General features: G+C 36.3%; 1 protein-coding gene and 1 long non-coding RNA gene across 4 annotated transcripts in view; one reads left to right on the top strand and one right to left on the bottom strand.

Annotated features, from left to right (window-relative positions):
* Positions 1-242: 242 nt before the first annotated feature.
* LOC309870411 lies at positions 243-3148 on the top strand. Its single transcript, XR_014314564.1, has 2 exons — positions 243-2430; positions 2660-3148. It is a non-coding gene; the product is annotated as an uncharacterized lncRNA (long non-coding RNA).
* A 517-nt stretch (positions 3149-3665) lies between these two features.
* Positions 3666-17920, bottom strand: part of LOC309870409 (C-type lectin domain family 4 member D-like) — a 78237-nt gene continuing 63982 nt past the window's right edge. The window contains exons 3-10 of one of the 3 annotated variants that reach the window (XM_082742568.1): positions 14576-14730; positions 13897-13945; positions 12076-12179; positions 10446-10535; positions 7918-8022; positions 6071-6222; positions 4259-4371; positions 3666-3931 (exon numbers count right to left, since the gene is read on the bottom strand). In XM_082742568.1, the coding sequence (XP_082598694.1) occupies positions 3787-3931; positions 4259-4371; positions 6071-6222; positions 7918-8022; positions 10446-10535; positions 12076-12103 (633 nt within the window). In that variant the 5' untranslated portion in view covers positions 12104-12179; positions 13897-13945; positions 14576-14730 and the 3' untranslated portion in view covers positions 3666-3786. Of the gene's footprint in view, positions 3932-4258; positions 4372-6070; positions 6223-7917; positions 8023-10445; positions 10536-12075; positions 12341-13896; positions 13946-14575; positions 14731-17920 lie in introns of those variants that run through there. The other 2 variants (XM_082742567.1, XM_082742569.1) reach the window with 2 other exon arrangements.

Genomic DNA, 17920 nt, shown 5'->3' with positions numbered 1-17920 from the left:
ATGGCAAGATTTCATTTCTTTTGATGGCTGCATAGTATTCCATTGTGTATATATACCACATCTTCTTGATCCATTCATCGGGGAGGGGGTTTGGGAGAAGGGGGTGGTATTATGGACATTGGGGAGGGTATGTGTTTTGGTGAGTGCTGTGAAGTGTGTAAACCTGGTGATTCACAGACCTGTACCCCTGGGGATAAAAATATATGTTTATAAAAAATTAAAAAATTATATTAAAAAAAAAATAAACAGAAGACATGAACAGACATTACTCCAAAGAAGAAAAAATCTTTTCATGAGTCTATGAAAGATGCTCAACATCATTCATCATTGGGGGAAAACAAATCAAAACCACAATGAGATATCACCTCACACCAGTCAGAATGGCTAAAATCAAAAACACAAAAAACAACAAGTGTTGGCAAGGATGTGAAGAAGATTGTAGGTGAGAATGCAAGTTGGTGCAGCCACTGTGGAAAACAGTATGGAGGTTCCTCAAAAAAATAAAAATAGAACTTCCATACTATCATACTACTGGGTGTTTACCCAAAGAATATAAAAACATTAATTCAGAGGGATACATGCACCTCTATGTTTATTGCAGCATTATCTATAGTAGCCTAACTATGGAAGCAGCCCAAATGTACATCAACTAATGAATAGATAAAGGAGAGTGATATACACATCACACAAAACAGAATTATACACACACATTATAGTGTGTGTGTGTGTGTGTGTATATATATACACACACACATATGTATGTATATATATATATACACATACACACATACACACACACACTCAAGAGAATATTACTTGGGTGAAATCTTGCCATTTGCACAAGAGTGTTATTATGCTAAATGAAATAGAGAAAGACAAATACCACATGATTTCACATATGTGGAATTTAAGAAACAAAACAAATGAGCAAAGGAAAAAACGAGAGAGACAAACCAAGAAACAGACTTAATTATAGAGAACAAACTGGTGGTTACCAGAGGAGAGATGGTAGGGAAAGGGGGAAAGAAGAGGTGGGGATCAAAGAGAGTACCCTGATCATGATGAAAAACAGACAGGAATCCATCAGAATCCTAGAGGAGAACATAGGCAGTAATCTCTTCGATATCAGCCACAGCAACTTCTTTCAAGATATGTCTCCAAAGGCAAAGGAAACAAAAGCAAAGATGAACTTTTGGGACTTCATCAAAATCAAAAGCTTCTGCACAGCCAAGGAAACAGTCAACAAAACAAAAAGGCAACCCACGGAATGGGAGAAGATATTTGCAAATGACAGTACAGACAAAAGGTTGATATCCAGGATCTATAATGAACTCCTCAAACTCACCACACACAAAACAGACAATCATATCAAAAAATGGGCAGAAGATATGAGCAGACACTTCTCCAATGAAGACATACAAATGGCTATCAGACACATGAAAAAATGTTTATCATCACTAGCCGTCAGAGAGATTCAAATTAAAACCACATTGAGATATCACCTTACACCAGTTAGAATGGCCAAAATTAGCAAGACAGGAAACAACATGTGTTGGAGGGGATGTGGAGAAAGGGGAACCCTCTTATACTGTTTGTGGGAATGCAAGTTGGTGCAGCCACTTTGGAGAACAGTGTGGAGATTCCTCAAGAAATTAAAAATAGAACTTCCCTATGACCCTGCCATTGCACTCCTGGGTATTTACCCCAAAGATACAGATGCAGTGAAAAGAAGGGCCATCTGTACCCCAATGTTTATAGCAGCAATGGCCACGGTCGCCAAACTGTGGAAAGAACCAAGATGCCCTTCAACGGACGAATGGATAAGGAAGAAGTGGTCCATATACACTATGGAGTATTATGCCTCCATTAGAAAGGACGAATACCCAACTTCTGTAGCAACATGGACAGGACTGGAAGAGATTATGCTGAGTGAAATAAGTCAAGCAGAGAGAGTCAATTATCATATGGTTTCACTTATTTGTGGAGCATAACAAATAGCACGGAGGAAAAGGGGAGTTAAAGAGGAGAAGGGAGTTGGGGGAAATTGGAAGGGGAGGTGAACCATGAGAGACTATGGACTCTGAAAAACAATCTGAGGGTTTTGAAGGGGCGGGGGGTGGGAGTTCGGGGTACCAGGTGGTGGGTATTATAGAAGGCACGGATTGCATGGAGCACTAGGTGTGGTGCAAAAATAATGAATGCTGTTATGCTGAAAATAAAAAATAAATTAAAAAAAAAAACCAAACAGACAAAACCCCTGAGATTCATGGGAGAAAAAAAAATTGTCAGACATTTAAGATGCTATAGATAATGATTCCACTAGTGTTAGAAAAAAAATGGGATGTATATGTATATACATTTATATAACACATATTTAAGCATATACAGAAATACGTATAAAAAACTGACAATCATAGTTTCTCTGAAGAGGCATTTAAGGGGGACGCCTGGGTGGCTCAGTTGGTTAAGCAGCTGCCTTCGGCTCAGGTCATGATCCCAGCGTCCTGGGATCGAGTCCCACATCGGGCTCCTTGCTCTGCAGGGAGCCTGCTTCTCCCTCTGACTCTGCCTTCCACTCTGTCTGCCTGTGCTCACTTTCGCTCGCGCTCTCTCTCTGACAAATAAATAAAATCTTAAAAAAAAAAAAAAAAAAAAAGAGGCATTTAAGGGACTGGAGTTCAAAGTGGAAGATTTAATTCATACTTTCATTTATAATTTTCTGGTTTGCCTTTTTAACATATACATATCATACTTTTTCAATGACAAAACAAGTGTTTAAATTTTTTTTAATTTTTTTAATTTCTTTTCAGCATAACAGAATTCATTGTTTTTGCATCATACCCAGTGCTCCATGCAATACAGGCCCTCCTTAATACCCATCCCCTGGCTCCCCCAATCTCCCACCCCCCACAGTGTTTAAATTTTTTTAAGTGTTTCAAACTTCTAGGACTACCACAGTGTCCTAATAAATTTTGCAGTTATTGTTATGAAATGACTATCAGCTGTCTTAAAGACAGTATGAAGAATAGGAGAAGTGCCATGAGAGGTGGGGACAGACTGAAAGGGGCTGAGGGGAGAAACAGGGGGACCATTCAGAAGGCTATTGCAATAACCCAGGTAAGAAAGGTGGTCTGTGGTGGTCACCAAAGAGGTAGTGAAAAATAATCAGACTGTAAGAAATAGATTAGGGAGCACCTGGGTGGCTCAGTCAGTTGAGCAACTGACTCTTGATTTCAGCTTAGGTCATGATCTCAGGGTTGTGAGACTGAACCCCATGTTGGGCCCCACATCAGGCTCTGTGCTTAGTGAGGAATCTGCTTGAGATTCCCTCTCTCCCTCTCTCAAATAAAAACATAAATCTTTAAAAAAATTTAAAGAGTTTGTTGTAACTGGGCCAAAATAATGGCATTCCACTACCAGTTGGAATACCCCAAACTGTAAAAATATGAGCAGAGGAAAGCAATGACTAAGAGATGGCATCATCTTGAGCCATTCTGATTGATATGTCATCAGTGCACACCAACTGAAAAGAAACTACTCTGATATACTATCAAGAAAGCAATGTTAATGAAAATGGATTCTCACACAAAAGATGACTCCTGCCACCATACCACACAAAAACATAGTATCTTGAATGAATAGAACAAAAATAAATAAGGCCATCATAACTGAAATTTTTCTATTTTCTCAGCAGGTTTTCTCTGTTCCAATGGTGCAGGTACATTCTTCCCTAGTCTAATTGGTTCTTCTTTTCTGTCCCCATCGCAAGGACTTCTTTGGAGGTTTCTAGTTGAATGCTGCTCCAGGTAATTTACAAATACTTTTTGTCTCAAAGTTACAAGGAGAATCATTCCCTGTCCATTTGTCTTGGACATTAACAAGAACAATACAATTTTCTTCCTGATTTTTGGGTTCACCCTCATGCCATAATCTGAAATGAAAGAAAAAATATATATATTTATATTTATATTTGTATTTGTATTTGTATTTGTATTTATATTTATATTTATATTATTTGTGTGTGTGTGTGAGTGTGTGTGTGTGTAGGTCAGGGGACATGCAGGGAAAATGTTTTTGGTGAAAAATACAGAGTGCACTAATAGAAGTATCATAGTATATTAGTATGGGGTTACTCAACACATAGTGCTCTATTCTGAGTAAGCATTCCTACATCACTATACTGCAGCCCAAATGAATTCTGCTTGCTATCTTCCCAGCTTTGCCTATAAAGCTCTTACACCCCAGTCGACATACTCACAAATTATGTGGGTTAAATGCTGTCTTGTTCACCAAGGATTGGCCTCCATGATTCTCATCTATAAATCCCAGGAAATATGAAAATCGTCTATCCAAAAATTGAGAAATAAAGTTCTGCATAAAAATATAAATTTTGTATAATTACATAAAAATTTTATAAAAATTATAATTTTTATAAGTATATTTGCATTTATCATTTGATAGCTATTATGTTAGGTAACATAACAGCTAACATAATAACATTATGTTATGTTAGGAAATAATATTATGTTATGTTAGGAAAAGCTATTAGGAAAAGAGAGAAATGGTCAGATGGATTATTAGCTAAGCACAAAAGCAGTGTCATCAGACAAATGTGCTTTCAAATCCTGCCTCTGCCATTTATCGTGTAATGTAGTAAGTGCTCTAATCTCACCAAACCCAAAATTTCTCATCTCCAAAAGGACCACTCTACTACTGCACAGTTACTGTGATGAGTAAGTGAGATCACACTTGCAAATCACTTAGCACAATGTTTAATAGGATCAAATTTTTTAAAAATTTCATTTTTAAAATTGCCTTCTTTATGCATGTGTGTATTAAATTAAGTTCCATTTTATTCAAAGAGTTGGTGAACCTACAGATTGCAAAGCCATGGTGACAGAATCCTCTGGGAAACCTCCCTAAGAAAAGAGTAGAATATGAGTTACATATATACTATATATATATGCATATAGTGTGTGTGTATGTATATGTATATGTATGTATGTATGTATATATATATAGAAATATATTACAAGAGGAAATTTGTTTTAAGAAGTGCTTTAAAAAGGGGCGCCTGGGTGGCTCAGTGGGTTAGAGCCTCTGCCTTCAGCTCAGGTCATGATCCCTGGGTCCTGGGATCAAGCCCCACATCGGGCTCTCTGTTCAGCGGGGAGCCTGCTTCTCCCTCTCTCTGCCTGCCTCTCAACCTACTTGTGATCCCTGTCTGTCAAATAAAAAAATAAATAAAATCTTTTTAAAAAGTGCTTTTATTTTTTTTTAATATTTTTACTTATTTATTTGACAGAGAAAGAGAGAGAGATCACAAGAAGGCAGAGAAGCGGCGGGGGTGGGGGGGGGGAAGCAGGCTCCCTGCTGAGCAGAGAGCCCGATGCGGGGCTCGATCCCAGGACACTGGGATCATGACCTGAGCTGAAGGCAGCGGCTTTAACCCACTGAGCCACCCAGGCGCCCCTAAAAAGTGCTTTTAAAAAATTTAAAAATTAAAAAAAGAAGTGCTTTAAAGAACTGAATTAAACTTAAGAATTTTTTTTTACTTAGAGTTAAAACCATGCGACTGAATTGTATTTCTTATGATTTCTCCTGAGAAGCTATTTCAGTCCTGCTTAACCATTCATTTATTCACTCACTCACCAAACATTTATCAAGACCTATCCAGTGTCCCTAGCACTGTGCAGGACTTTGGAGATGCAAAGATTAGGAGAGCACAGCCACAGACCTCTGCAAAGGGGAGTCAATGGCAGACAGGGAGCAGTGAATAGATAATCTCAGTACAGTGTAAGTGCCATGACCACACAGTGCACAAAGTACCACAGGTGTCTCTCCAAATTAGAACAGGGAGGATGGCATAGGGAAGGTGGTCAGGGTAGTTTTCTGGAGGAAATAACATGTGAATCAAATCTGGAAAGACCAAAAGTTGGCCAGATGAAGAAAAATGAGCAAAGAAGATAAAACAGATGAAGCAAAGGCATAGAGGCAGAACAAAGAAATTCCTCTTTCTCTGCAAAGAGATTCAAAGAGCAGAGAGATAGATTTGAGTCTTCCAACATACCAGCTCAGCTTCTGTGCTGATGGTGGCCAGATGAGCCCCCATCCTCATGCAGTTCCTTTCGCTCTTATCCCATGTCTTATTGTCATTAAGAGGAAAATAGCAGTTGGACTGGAATGCTCTCCAGCCAAAAGGACAGCAATTCCAGGTGGTCCCTCATGAGAAAATTGAAATGAGAATCAGTTGCAAAGGAGCATTTTATCTCTAAGAGATTGCATAGTTATTCCAGTTAATATTTTTTGGAAATAATACCAAGATTACCAATATCATTTTGTTCCCCCTTTAAAAAAAGCCTGAAAATTGCATTTCTAAATATTTCTGAGCAAAAGTATCTGAATCATGTAGTGACTTACATGGAAATTACAAGATATTCTCTTAGAAGACAACATCATTTTTCAATGTGCCTACATGTATTTACTTCTATTTTTGAAGTGCTTCTAGAATAAAGCCTTTTGCAGGTAATTCTATCTAAAGAGGGTAGAGAACCTACTAGAACTCTCAAGCATTTGCCCAGCCTCCCAAAGGATGAGGGATTTTACAGATTCCAGCAAAATATAAGAGACAAAGTCACTTTGGAAAAGCTGTATATTCTAGGAGGGAAGTCCTTAAGATATGCCTAAATCAAAAGAAAATGGAATTAAACTAATGTTATGTTTTGGGTGCCAGAAATGGATCCTAAATGTGTTGTTATATTCTCCAGTTATTCAACTAATTACAGACATGAGAAATCTATTTCTATTTATTGATGTTTACTCTTGTACCAGATACTCCTGTTGTTTTAATCTCTCCTCATTTACTACTGGTTACTTTAAATTGGACTATGAATCTGAATGGAAATGGAAGTAAGACAAAACAAAGAGGCAACCCATGGAATGGGAGAAGATATTTGCGAATGACACTACAGACAAAGGGCTGATATCCAAGGTCTATAAAGAACTCCTCAAACTCAACACTCAAAAAATAGATAATCATGTCAAAAAATGAACTTCTCCAAAGACACATGAAAAATATGTTCACCATCATTAGCCACCAGGGAAATTCAAATCAAGACCACATTGAGATACCACCTTACACAGTTAGAATGGCCAAAATTAACAAGACAGGAAACAACATGTGTTGGAGAGGATGTGGAGAAAGGGGAACCCTCTTACACTATTGGTGGGAATGCAAGTTGGTGCAGCCACTTTGGAAAACAGTGTGGAGATTCCTCAAGAAATTAAAAATAGCTACTTTATGACCCTGCAATTGCACTACTGGGTATTTACCCCAAAGATACAGACATAGTGAAAAGAAGGGCCATCTGTACCCCCATGTTCATAGCAGCAATGGCCACAATCGCCAAATCATGGAAAGAGCCAAAATGCTCTTTAACAGATGAATGGATAAAGATATGGTCCATATATATAATGGAATATTAAGCCTGCATCAGAAAGGATGAATACCCAACCTTTGTATTAACATGGACAGGACTGGAAGAGATTATGCTGAGTGAAATAAGTCAAGCAGAGAGAGTCAATTATCATATGGTTTTATTTACTTGTGGAGCATAAGGAATAACATGGAGGAGATTAGGAGAAGGAAAGGATAAGTGAATTGGGGAAAATCAGAGGGGGAGATGAACCATGAGAAACTGTGGACTCTGAGAAACAAACTGAGGGTTTTAAAGGGGAAGGGGGTGGGGGGTTAGGTGAGCCTGTTTGTGGGTATTAAGGAGGGCCCATATTGCATGGAGCACTGGGTGTGGTGCATAAACAATGACTCTTGGAACACTGAAAAAATAAAATAAAATGAAATGTTAATTTAAAAAGAAAGGAAATGGAAGTAAGAAAGAAATTCTCCTATGCTCCTACCTTTCAATTTTGATTTCTCTCTGGTGCATGTCATCTTCTTGTAGTACTCTGGTAACTTGAACACTCTTGCTTCTCTCCTGCAGCGTAGAATGGTGTGATGAGTTACTGTCAAAGGGGAAAAGAGTTAGTTTTCTTTTCCTATGTAATCATTTACTTAGGGAAATGGGAGCTGGTCACTCTGGTCCCTTTCTTCTCCTAAGAGTTAAGGTAACTAACCCTTATTCTTATTACCCAGTTCTTCTTTTCCAGTCCCAGGTGAATAGGTTGAAATGAATTGTCAAAAATTAATATTTTATTATCGTTATCCATTTTGTGGTTTATGGGAGTAGTTCTGCAAACCTTTAGGTGTATATGCTTTTAAGCATATTTTTCTATCAGAATCTGTTTTAGAGTGGAGATTTTTAGAAAATACTGGGATAGTTCTGCCAAGTATTATCATATCAGCCAGATATATTCACTTATCTTTTAAATATTTTTACTTTGAGGGAAACCTGGGAGGCTCAGTTGGTTGAGCGTCTAACTCTTGATTTTGGCTCAGGTCATAGTCTCAGGGTTGTGAAATCAAACCCCATATTGGGCTCTGTGCTGTGCATGGAGCCTGTTTAAGATACACACTCTCTCTCTCTCTCTCTCTCTCTCTCTCTCCCACCGTCCCTTGCCCATCCCATTCACATACTCGCTCTCCCTTTCTCTCTTCCCAAAATAAATAATAAATAAATAAATAAATATTTTTACTTTGAAACATAATCAAGTGCAAAGAAGTGAAAAACACAAATGTACAGTTTATCAAATTATTATAAAGTGAACACTCCAGGTAACAACAATCTGGCTTAAGCAACATAACATTGCCAACACCTCAGGTGGCCTTCACATCCCAAATACAACCCACTTCCTCTTTCTTAAAGGTAACTATACCATGGTTTTTAAACCAATCATTTTGTGCTTTGCTTCAAATTTTACCCCTTGATAACATATCCCTAATTCACCTGCTTTTGAACATTATATAAATAAAATGATAAAATATGCATTCTTTTGGTTCTGTCTTTTGCTCAATGTTATTTCTGAAATTTATTTTTATTGTTACATACAACTATAATCCATTCATTTTCATTACTATAATGTGATCTACTGTCTTAATGCACTAAAACGTATAGCCTTCTTCTGGTAGACATTTGCTTTGCTTCCAGCGTTTGAGTATTATGAATGATACCATTCTAAGCATTTTTGACCATGCATCCTAGAGCACATGAGCATGCATTTCTGTAGGCTATATTCCTAGGAGTGGAATTGCTGGTAATAGAATACGCATATTGCCAACTATGATAGTGGCAAAGTTTCCCAAAGTGGTTGTACTGCTCTATGCTCCCATAAGCAGCAGTTCATTGGAGTTTCAGTTGCTCCACATCATCATCAATACTTAGTAGCACTAGAATTTTTAATTATTGCCATCCTGGTATGTTTGCAATGGTATCTCATTTTGTGAGTTGAATTTTCATTTCTCTGAAAACTAATGAGCTTGACATTTTTTATGTGTTCATTAAACATTTCAATTTTTCTTTTCTATACTGCCTATTCAAAATTTTGCCTATTTTTCTGCTGTATTATCTATCAGGACTTTTTCCTATTGTTTTGAAAGAATTGTTTATATATCCTGTACATTAATTTTTTATCAATTATATGCATTACAAACACCTTCTATGGCTGCTTTCTTGGTATTTTTGTTGTACACTAATTCTTACTTTAATGTAGTATAATTGGTCAATATTTTCTTCACTGGCTAGCACATTTTATGACTTAAGAAATCATTCCCTGACGTGAGGATATGAATATATTCTCCATTTATCTTCTAAAAAGCATTATTGATTTGCTTTTCACATTTGGCCAATAATTCATGTCAGGTTGCTTTTATACATGATATACAGGGGACAGATTTCATTTTTTGAATGAGGATAATCAATGGTCTTCATTGATTGAAAAAAATTGTCCTTTCCCTATACCTGCAGTATCCCCTTCTGTTTTATATAAACAGTTCATATATGCAGGATCTGTAACTAAGCTCTCTATTCCTTTCCTCTGATCTATTTGTCTGTACTTGGACCTATACTATATTATTGTAATTATAAGAATTTTATATAAGGTCTTGCTACTAGAAAGAACAAGTCTTTCAACTGTTCTTTTCAAAGCCAGAATACAGTCTATCTGAAAGTTGGTTTTTTGCTGGTTATTCTTTACTGATAAGATACAGCCCCTTATAATCTCAGTCAAAACTAGGGAATGATTTACTTCAGCCACCAACCTTCATAGGTCTAAGAAAGGGTTTAACTTCCAGCTTTCATTCCCTGACATAAGACAGCACCATCAAAGGACAGAAGGTTAAAAATGTAGCTCTGAATTTTAAATTCAAGACCCTGAAAAGCAGTATGGATTGAAATGTTGGGATGGGGAATCAAAATAACAAAAGACTTAGAGGAACTTCATGAATGTTGTTTGGGGAAATTCACAGAGTTCCATTTCTGCTAATAACTTACCCAAACAGTTTGCAATAAAACAAGCACTGAGAACTGAGATGTAAAAAACAGCAATGGCCCAAGGGATCATCTGGGAATGCTGGCCTCTGACTAGGGCAAAAGGAAAGATAAATACATTGTCTTCTCTGCCACAAGAACTAGGAAAGATATTCTACTGAGATGCAAGCTAGATATGAGCTCATCCACAATATTTTAGATCTAGAGGAGAGCTTAAAGATTTCCTCTTGAATAAATCAGTTTTAGAATTTACTGATAAAAACATACATACATACATACATACATAAAAATATAACCTTTTTTTAATGGAAAGGCTTTTATAAGACAGAAAACTCAAAGATCATTAAAAAAAGAAAATGGATAATTTGGCTCCATAAAGACTAAAACATCTATATGACACAAATAATGTTAAAACACAAGGGACATATGAAAAAAAATTTTGTCACAATATTAATGTCTAGACTGTATAGAGAATTTCAAAAAGCAACTTAAAAACTGAGCAAAAGTTTGACCAGGAAATTTGCTGAAAATTTAGTTTGCTGAAATTATGAATGATCATTAAACAAGTATGCTCAAAGAAATGCAAACTAAAATATTATGGTATAATTTTTCACATATGAGATTTTTAAAAGAAAGTAGAAAATATATAGTATCAGCAAGACTGAGGAAAAATAAACTCTCTTGGTGTTAGCATATAGTTTATGCTAAACTAAAAATTAGAAAGCTTTTAGATAGACCAAGTTAGCAACACTTATCAACTTCTAAGTGCATCATATTTACCACAACAATATCAGTTCTAGAGCTCTATCATGTAGAAAAATTGAACTTATTTCTATGAAAGGATACTCATTGCAGTACTTGTAGAAATATATAATTTTAAAATTAATAATTAAAATTAAAATTAATGTTTTACTTCACCTCATCACTCTACCATGGCAAACTTCAATGGGACCACAGTGTACCCTTGTCCTGAAACAGCTTTTTATGTAACAATATGTCTTGGAGACTTTCTCTGTCAACACCTACTAATATATAGGATTATTTGAATCACTGTGCAGAATTCCATCACAGAGATTCACCATCATTTAGAATGTGTACTATTAGTAATATACAAGCAAGTATTGGTTTCTGGTGTTTTTTTCTGTTTCTAAAAGTACTGCAATGAATATCCTTTCATAGAAATAATATTATTTGTTCTATTCCTCAAAAATATTATTTAATATTCTTGTAATACAAATACATAGTGACCCTTAAGTACAGCATAAAATGGGATAAAGTCAGAGCCTCAGGTAAACTGTGAACCTTAGTTGGTGTGTTTTGTCTATCTTCCTTCCTCCTCCTACCTTTAAAAGAATCTTCCCAAATTGCTCTCTTTCTTTCCATCTTATTTTTCTTTTGCATAATTTATCTCTTGTCTTGGCCCAATGTATGTTTCACAAAGAAGTTTCTCTTACCCAACATACTTGAGTTTATCTATGACCTTTCTCCTCAGCAAAGTCATTGTCATTTCTTCTAACTCCTCCTTATCATCATCTTCAATTTTCAGAACTATAACTACCATTAATTTATATTTTTAAATCTTAGTCATAATTACATTTGCTTCTTTAAAACTGAGAGGAGAGAATGTACTCACGTTTATTTTGAGATTCTTCTTGACCCATTGTGGGTTAATTCTCTTCCTGTCCAGTGGTTGGGAGAATGAGAAGCCTCTTCTGATTTTGCCCCAAGTGTATATTTCTGTGGGTAAGGAGTATACCCTCAGAAATACTTGAGATTGAACATTAATCTTACTTATTCTGGTAAGAGCAGAAAGTTCTCTACATAAAAGACGAGTCAAAAGAAGAAGTCTTTTCAAAGACAAGTTTCCTTTGATTCACTCTGAGAAACAGAGCAAAGACGAAAGGAAATTGGGAAAGCAACACCCAAAAACAGCCAGTAGAAATTTCCATGAAGTATGTTGAGATCACTAGATTAGTGTGTCATGTGAAATTTCTCAATTTGTTTTTATTCATTCAAACAAAAAGTTTAGCAATGCCCTAAAAGAATAATCATTATGCTTAATAAAAATTTAATACACACTCCTTCATCTTTCTTTCTTCTTCTTTTTTTTTTAGGGAGGGGTGTTATATTTCAAATTACATGTTACATGCTTGAGGTAAATTATGCCTTAAAAATGTCTCTGAACTGAGTAAGTTGTATGCAAGATGACAAAAGATAATGCGAGCAATGAGCTAAAGCTTTTTTTAAAAAAAGATTTTATTAATTTATTTGAAAGAGCACAGAGGGAGAGTGAAAGAGAGAAGGTGGCTCCCTTCTGAGCACAGAGCCCAAGGTGAGGTTCAGTCCCAGGACCCTGGGATCATGATCTCAGCCAAAGGCAGACGACTGAGCCAGGCGCCCCTGAACTAAAGCTTTTAATGTACACAATGTATGTATACTGTATGTAAAGACAGGTAAACAAATCAAAATTTGTTTACCACAAATTTTTGTTTTGGGGTTGAGAAAGGGATGGTGGAGCTGTTGATTAAACCCCCAAATCTTCCTAGATGAGAGAAAATAAGCTTATAAGGCAATGGAAAAGGAAATGTAACATTCTGTGGTAAAGACATCATCAGGTTCCCTGTCCTCTTTTACAGTGCCATCATGGACTGAATGTTTGTCCTACAGCCATGCTGGCATTGTAATCTCAAACGTCCCAGCCTCTAGAACTGTGAGATAAAAATTCCTGTTGTTTAAGCCACTAATCTATGGTATTTTGCTACAGCAGCCTGAGATCACAAAAACAAGTATCCAGTAGCTTAGAGATCCTTCTTAAATTCTAGCTTCCAAAATATGGCCCTTCACCTGCCTTCTTCCTTAAGCTACAATATTATTTTAAGTATATATACACTCACACATATGTACACACACATATATATTTGGTGATCTTGAATGAAATACTACTATGTTAAGTTGGAAGTGGGAGGAAGTAAAATTATAGATTTGACAACACATATATTTTTCAACACTGTCACAAAGTATTTCCATAGCAACAATATTACTTACCCACAAACTCTCAAAGTGACCCTAGAAACTACATCTTTTCTAAAGTACTATGTATTCTTTATTAAAAGGATTTAGGAATCTTAGAGGATATATAAATCCCACCTAGAACAGGAAAAAATAAACTACACCTGGCATATTCTGTGTTCCTGGAAAACAAACATGATTTCAAATACATGAGAGAAACTCTGCTCTAGAAAGTTTACTGAGCCAAATGAAAAGATGTGTCTAAGGTGTAGTTAAGATGATAAAAAGACAGGGGTGCCTATCTGGTTCAGCTGGTAATGTGTTTGACTCTTGATTTCAGCTCAGTCATGATCTCAAGCTTGTGAGATCGAGCCTAGTGTCAGGTCCAAGCTGGGAGTGGAACCTTCTTAAGATTCTTTCTCTTCCTCTCCCTCTGCCCACCTACCCAACAAGTTGCATGCACACATGTGTGCATGTGCTTTCTCACTCTCTCTCTAAAAAAAAGAAAAGAAAAAAAATGAAAAAATCTAATTCAAACAAATGAAAATGAAAGCACAACATTTCAAAACTTATGGGAGACTGCAAAGGCAGTTTTTTTAAATATTTTATTTATTTATTTGAGAGAGAGTAAGAGAAAGAGAGCACAGCAGAGGGAGCAGCAGAAGGAGAAGCAGAATCCCCACTGAGCAGGGAACCCAAAGAGGGGCTCAATCCCTGGATCTAGGGATCATGACCTGAGCCAAAAGTAGACACCACCGACCAGGTGCCCCTAAAGGCAGTTCTAGGAATGAAGTTTATAATGATTCCTGACTACCTCAAGAAAAAAAAAGTAGCTTGAAGACCTCAATTTACACCTCATGGAACTAGTAAAAGAACAAATCAAGCCCAATTAGCAGAAAGGAATTAACAAAGACCAGACAAATATATGAAATAAAGACTGAGCAGGGGTACCTTGGGGGGCTCAGTTGGTTAAATCTGAAACTTGATCTCAGCTCAAGTCTTGATCTCAGGTTCATGAGTTTGAGCCCCACATTGGGCTCCATGACCAAAAATATAAAAGATCATTAAAAGTGAGAGCTGAAATTTTTAGACTAAAAAAAAAAAAAAAAAAATCAATGGGGTACCTGGGTGGCTCAGTCATTAAGTGTCAGTCTTCAGCTCAGGTCATGATCCTAGGGTCCAAGAATTGAGCCCCACATGGGGCTTCCCCACTCTGTGGGAAGCATGCTTCTCCCTCTCCCACTCCTCCTGCTTAAGTTTCCTCTCTCACTGTCTCTCTCTCTCTCTCTCTGTCAAATAAATAAATAAAATCTTTTTTAAAAAATCAACAAACTTTTAGCTAGAGTAACACAGAAATGCAGAGAGTACTAAAATAAATGAAACCAGAAACTAAAGAGGAGACCCTATAACTGATACCACAGAAATACAAAGGATCATGAGAGACTACTATGAAAAATTATACACCAACAAGCTGGATAACCTGGAAGAAATACATTCTTAGAAACATGGAATCCATGAAGACTGAAGTCGGTTGGGCATCAGCCTTTTGCTCAGGTCATGATCCCAGGATCCTGGGATTGAAGCCTGCATCAGGCTGCTCAGCAGGGAGCCTGCTTCTCCCTCTCCTTCTGTCCCTCCCCTTTGCTTATGCTCTCTCTCTCAGACAAATAACATCTTTTAAAAAATGAATAGAAAATCTGAACAGACCACTTTTAAGTAAAGAGATTGAATCAGTAATAAAAAAGATCTCTCAAGAAAGAAAAGCCAAGGACCAGAAGGTTTCACTAGTGAATTATTCCAAACATTTAAAGAACTAATGGCAATCCTGAAACCTTTTCAAAAAACTGAAAAGGAGGAAATACTCCCCAAACTCATTTTATGAGGATAGGATTACTCTGATACCACAGCCAGATAAGGATACTATGAGAAAAGAAAATTATAGCCCATTATAATATAATATAATATAATGAATATAGATACAAAAATACTCAACAAAATATAGCAAACCAAATTAACAGCACATTTTAAAAAATCATCCACCATGATTAAATGGGAATAATACCTGAGATATAAGGATGGTTCAACATATGTAAATCAATAAATGTAATATACCATATTAATAGAATAAAAGATAAAAATCATATGATCATCTCAATAGATGTAGAAAAGGCATCTGACAAAGTACAACATACTCAATGGTGAATAGGTGAAAGTTTTTTCTCTAAAATCAGAACCAGACAAAGGTGCCCACTCTGACCACTTCTATTTGGCATAGCACTAGAAGCCTTTGCTAGAGCAATCAGGGAAGAAAAAGAAATGAAAGTCATCCAAACAGCAAAGGGAGAAGTAAAATTGCTTTTGTTTGCATGTATGATCCCATATTAAAAAAAAAAAAAATCCCAAGCACTCCATCAAAAAACTTTTGGAACTAATCAATATATTCAATAAAATTGCAGGATACAATTATCATACAGAAAATCATTTTGTTTCTATAGGCCACCAACAAAACACCAGGAAAAGAAATAGAACAAATCCATTCATAATAGCATCAAAAACACTAAAATAATTAGGAATAAATCTAACAAAGAGGCAAAATAACTGCACTGAAAACTATAAGATTTTGATAAAAAAAAAATAAGGAGGATACAAACCAATGGAAAGATACCCTGTGTTCATGGATAAGGAACATTAACATTGTTAAAATGTCTATATTACCCAAAACCACCTATAGATTCAATGCAATCCTTATCAAAATCCCAATGACATTTTTCACAAAAATTTTAAAAAATAAAATTAAATTTGTATGGCACAAGAAAAGACTCTAAACAGTGAAAGCAATCCTGGAAAAAAGAAAAAAACTGAAACATAACATTTCCTGATTTCAAATCATACTACAAAGCCATAGTAATGAAAACAGTGTACATAAAAATAGACACATAGATCAGTGGAGCAGAAATGGAAACCCAGAAACTCTTGCATATATGGTCAACAAATATTTTTTTAAATATATTTTATTTACTTGACACAGAGCATGAGCGGGGAGGCGGGGAGGGCAGACTCCTGCTGAGCAGGGAGCCCAATACGGGGCTCAACCCCAGGACCCTGGGATCATGACCTGAGCCGAAGGCAGAGGCTTTAACCCACTGAGCCACCCATGTGCCCTGGTCAACATATATTTGACAAGGGAGCCAACAATACTCAAAGGAGATTCAATAGTCCCTTCAAAATGGTGTTGGGAAAGTGGATAATCACAAGTGGAAGAATGTGGTTCTTACCCTTATCTTACACCACTAATAAGAAAGAAAAAAACCTCAAAATAGATTAAAGACTTTAAGAAGACCTGAAACTATAAAACTCCAAGAAAAAAACATAGGGATAAAACTCCCTGACATTGGTGTCAGCAATAATTTCCTGGGTATGAGAGCAAAAGCACAGAAGCAAAAGCAAAAATAAACAAGCCCACTTACATCAAATTTAAAACCTTTCTAGTCAGGCACCTGGGGGCTCAGTTGATTAAGCAACTGCCTTCAGCTCAGGTCATGATCCCAAGGTCCTGGGATGAGTCCTGCATCTGGATCCCTGTAGGGAACCTGCTTCTCCCTCTCCTTCTGCCTGCTGCTTCCCCTGCTTGTGCGCTCGCTCTCTCTCTCTCTCTCTCTGTCAAAATATATAAATAAAATCTTTTTTAAAAATAAAAATAAATGAATGAATGAATGAATAAATAAATAAAGCTTTCTGCTTCCTAAGAAAGCACTTACAAAACATATCTGATAAGGAATTAATACGTAAAAAATATAAAGAATGAATACAACTCAATAGCAAAAAATCCCTAATAACCCAATTTAAAAATAGGCAGAGGAACTGAATAATCTCCAAAGATACACAGAGAGCAATGAAAAGGTGCTTGACATCACTAATTATCAGGGGGGAAAAAAGCACAATGAGATATCACCTCAAGCCTGTTATAATTAAGGTTATATCAAGAAGACGAGAGATAACAACTATTGACAAGGATATGAAGAAAAGGGAACCCTAGTACACTATTGGTAAGAATGCAATTTGTATAGCCCCTATGGAAAAGTGTGGAGGTTCCTCAAAGAATTATAAATAGAACCATGATATGATCCAGTATTACCACTTCTGGTTTCATATGTATTAGAATATTATAGGAATGTCTGCACTACCATATTCATTGCAGCATTATTCACAATAGCCAAGATAGAGAAACAACCTAAGTGTCCATCAACAAATGATGGATAAGGAAGATATGGTATAAATATACAATGGAATATTATTCAAACATGAGAAAGAAGTAAATCCTGCCATTTGCAGCCATTTGGATGGACACTGAGGGCATTAGGCTAAGTGAAATAAGTCAGGTAGAGAAAGATAAATACTGTATGACATCACTTATGTGTGGAATCAAAAAATGACAAATTAAGGAACAGAGAGTAGAGGCATGGTTACTA

Source organism: Mustela nivalis (assembly GCF_964662115.1).
Source record: "Mustela nivalis genome assembly, chromosome: 7".
NCBI lineage: Eukaryota > Metazoa > Chordata > Mammalia > Carnivora > Mustelidae > Mustela > Mustela nivalis.
This window is presented reverse-complemented; position numbering and strand designations above follow the sequence as displayed.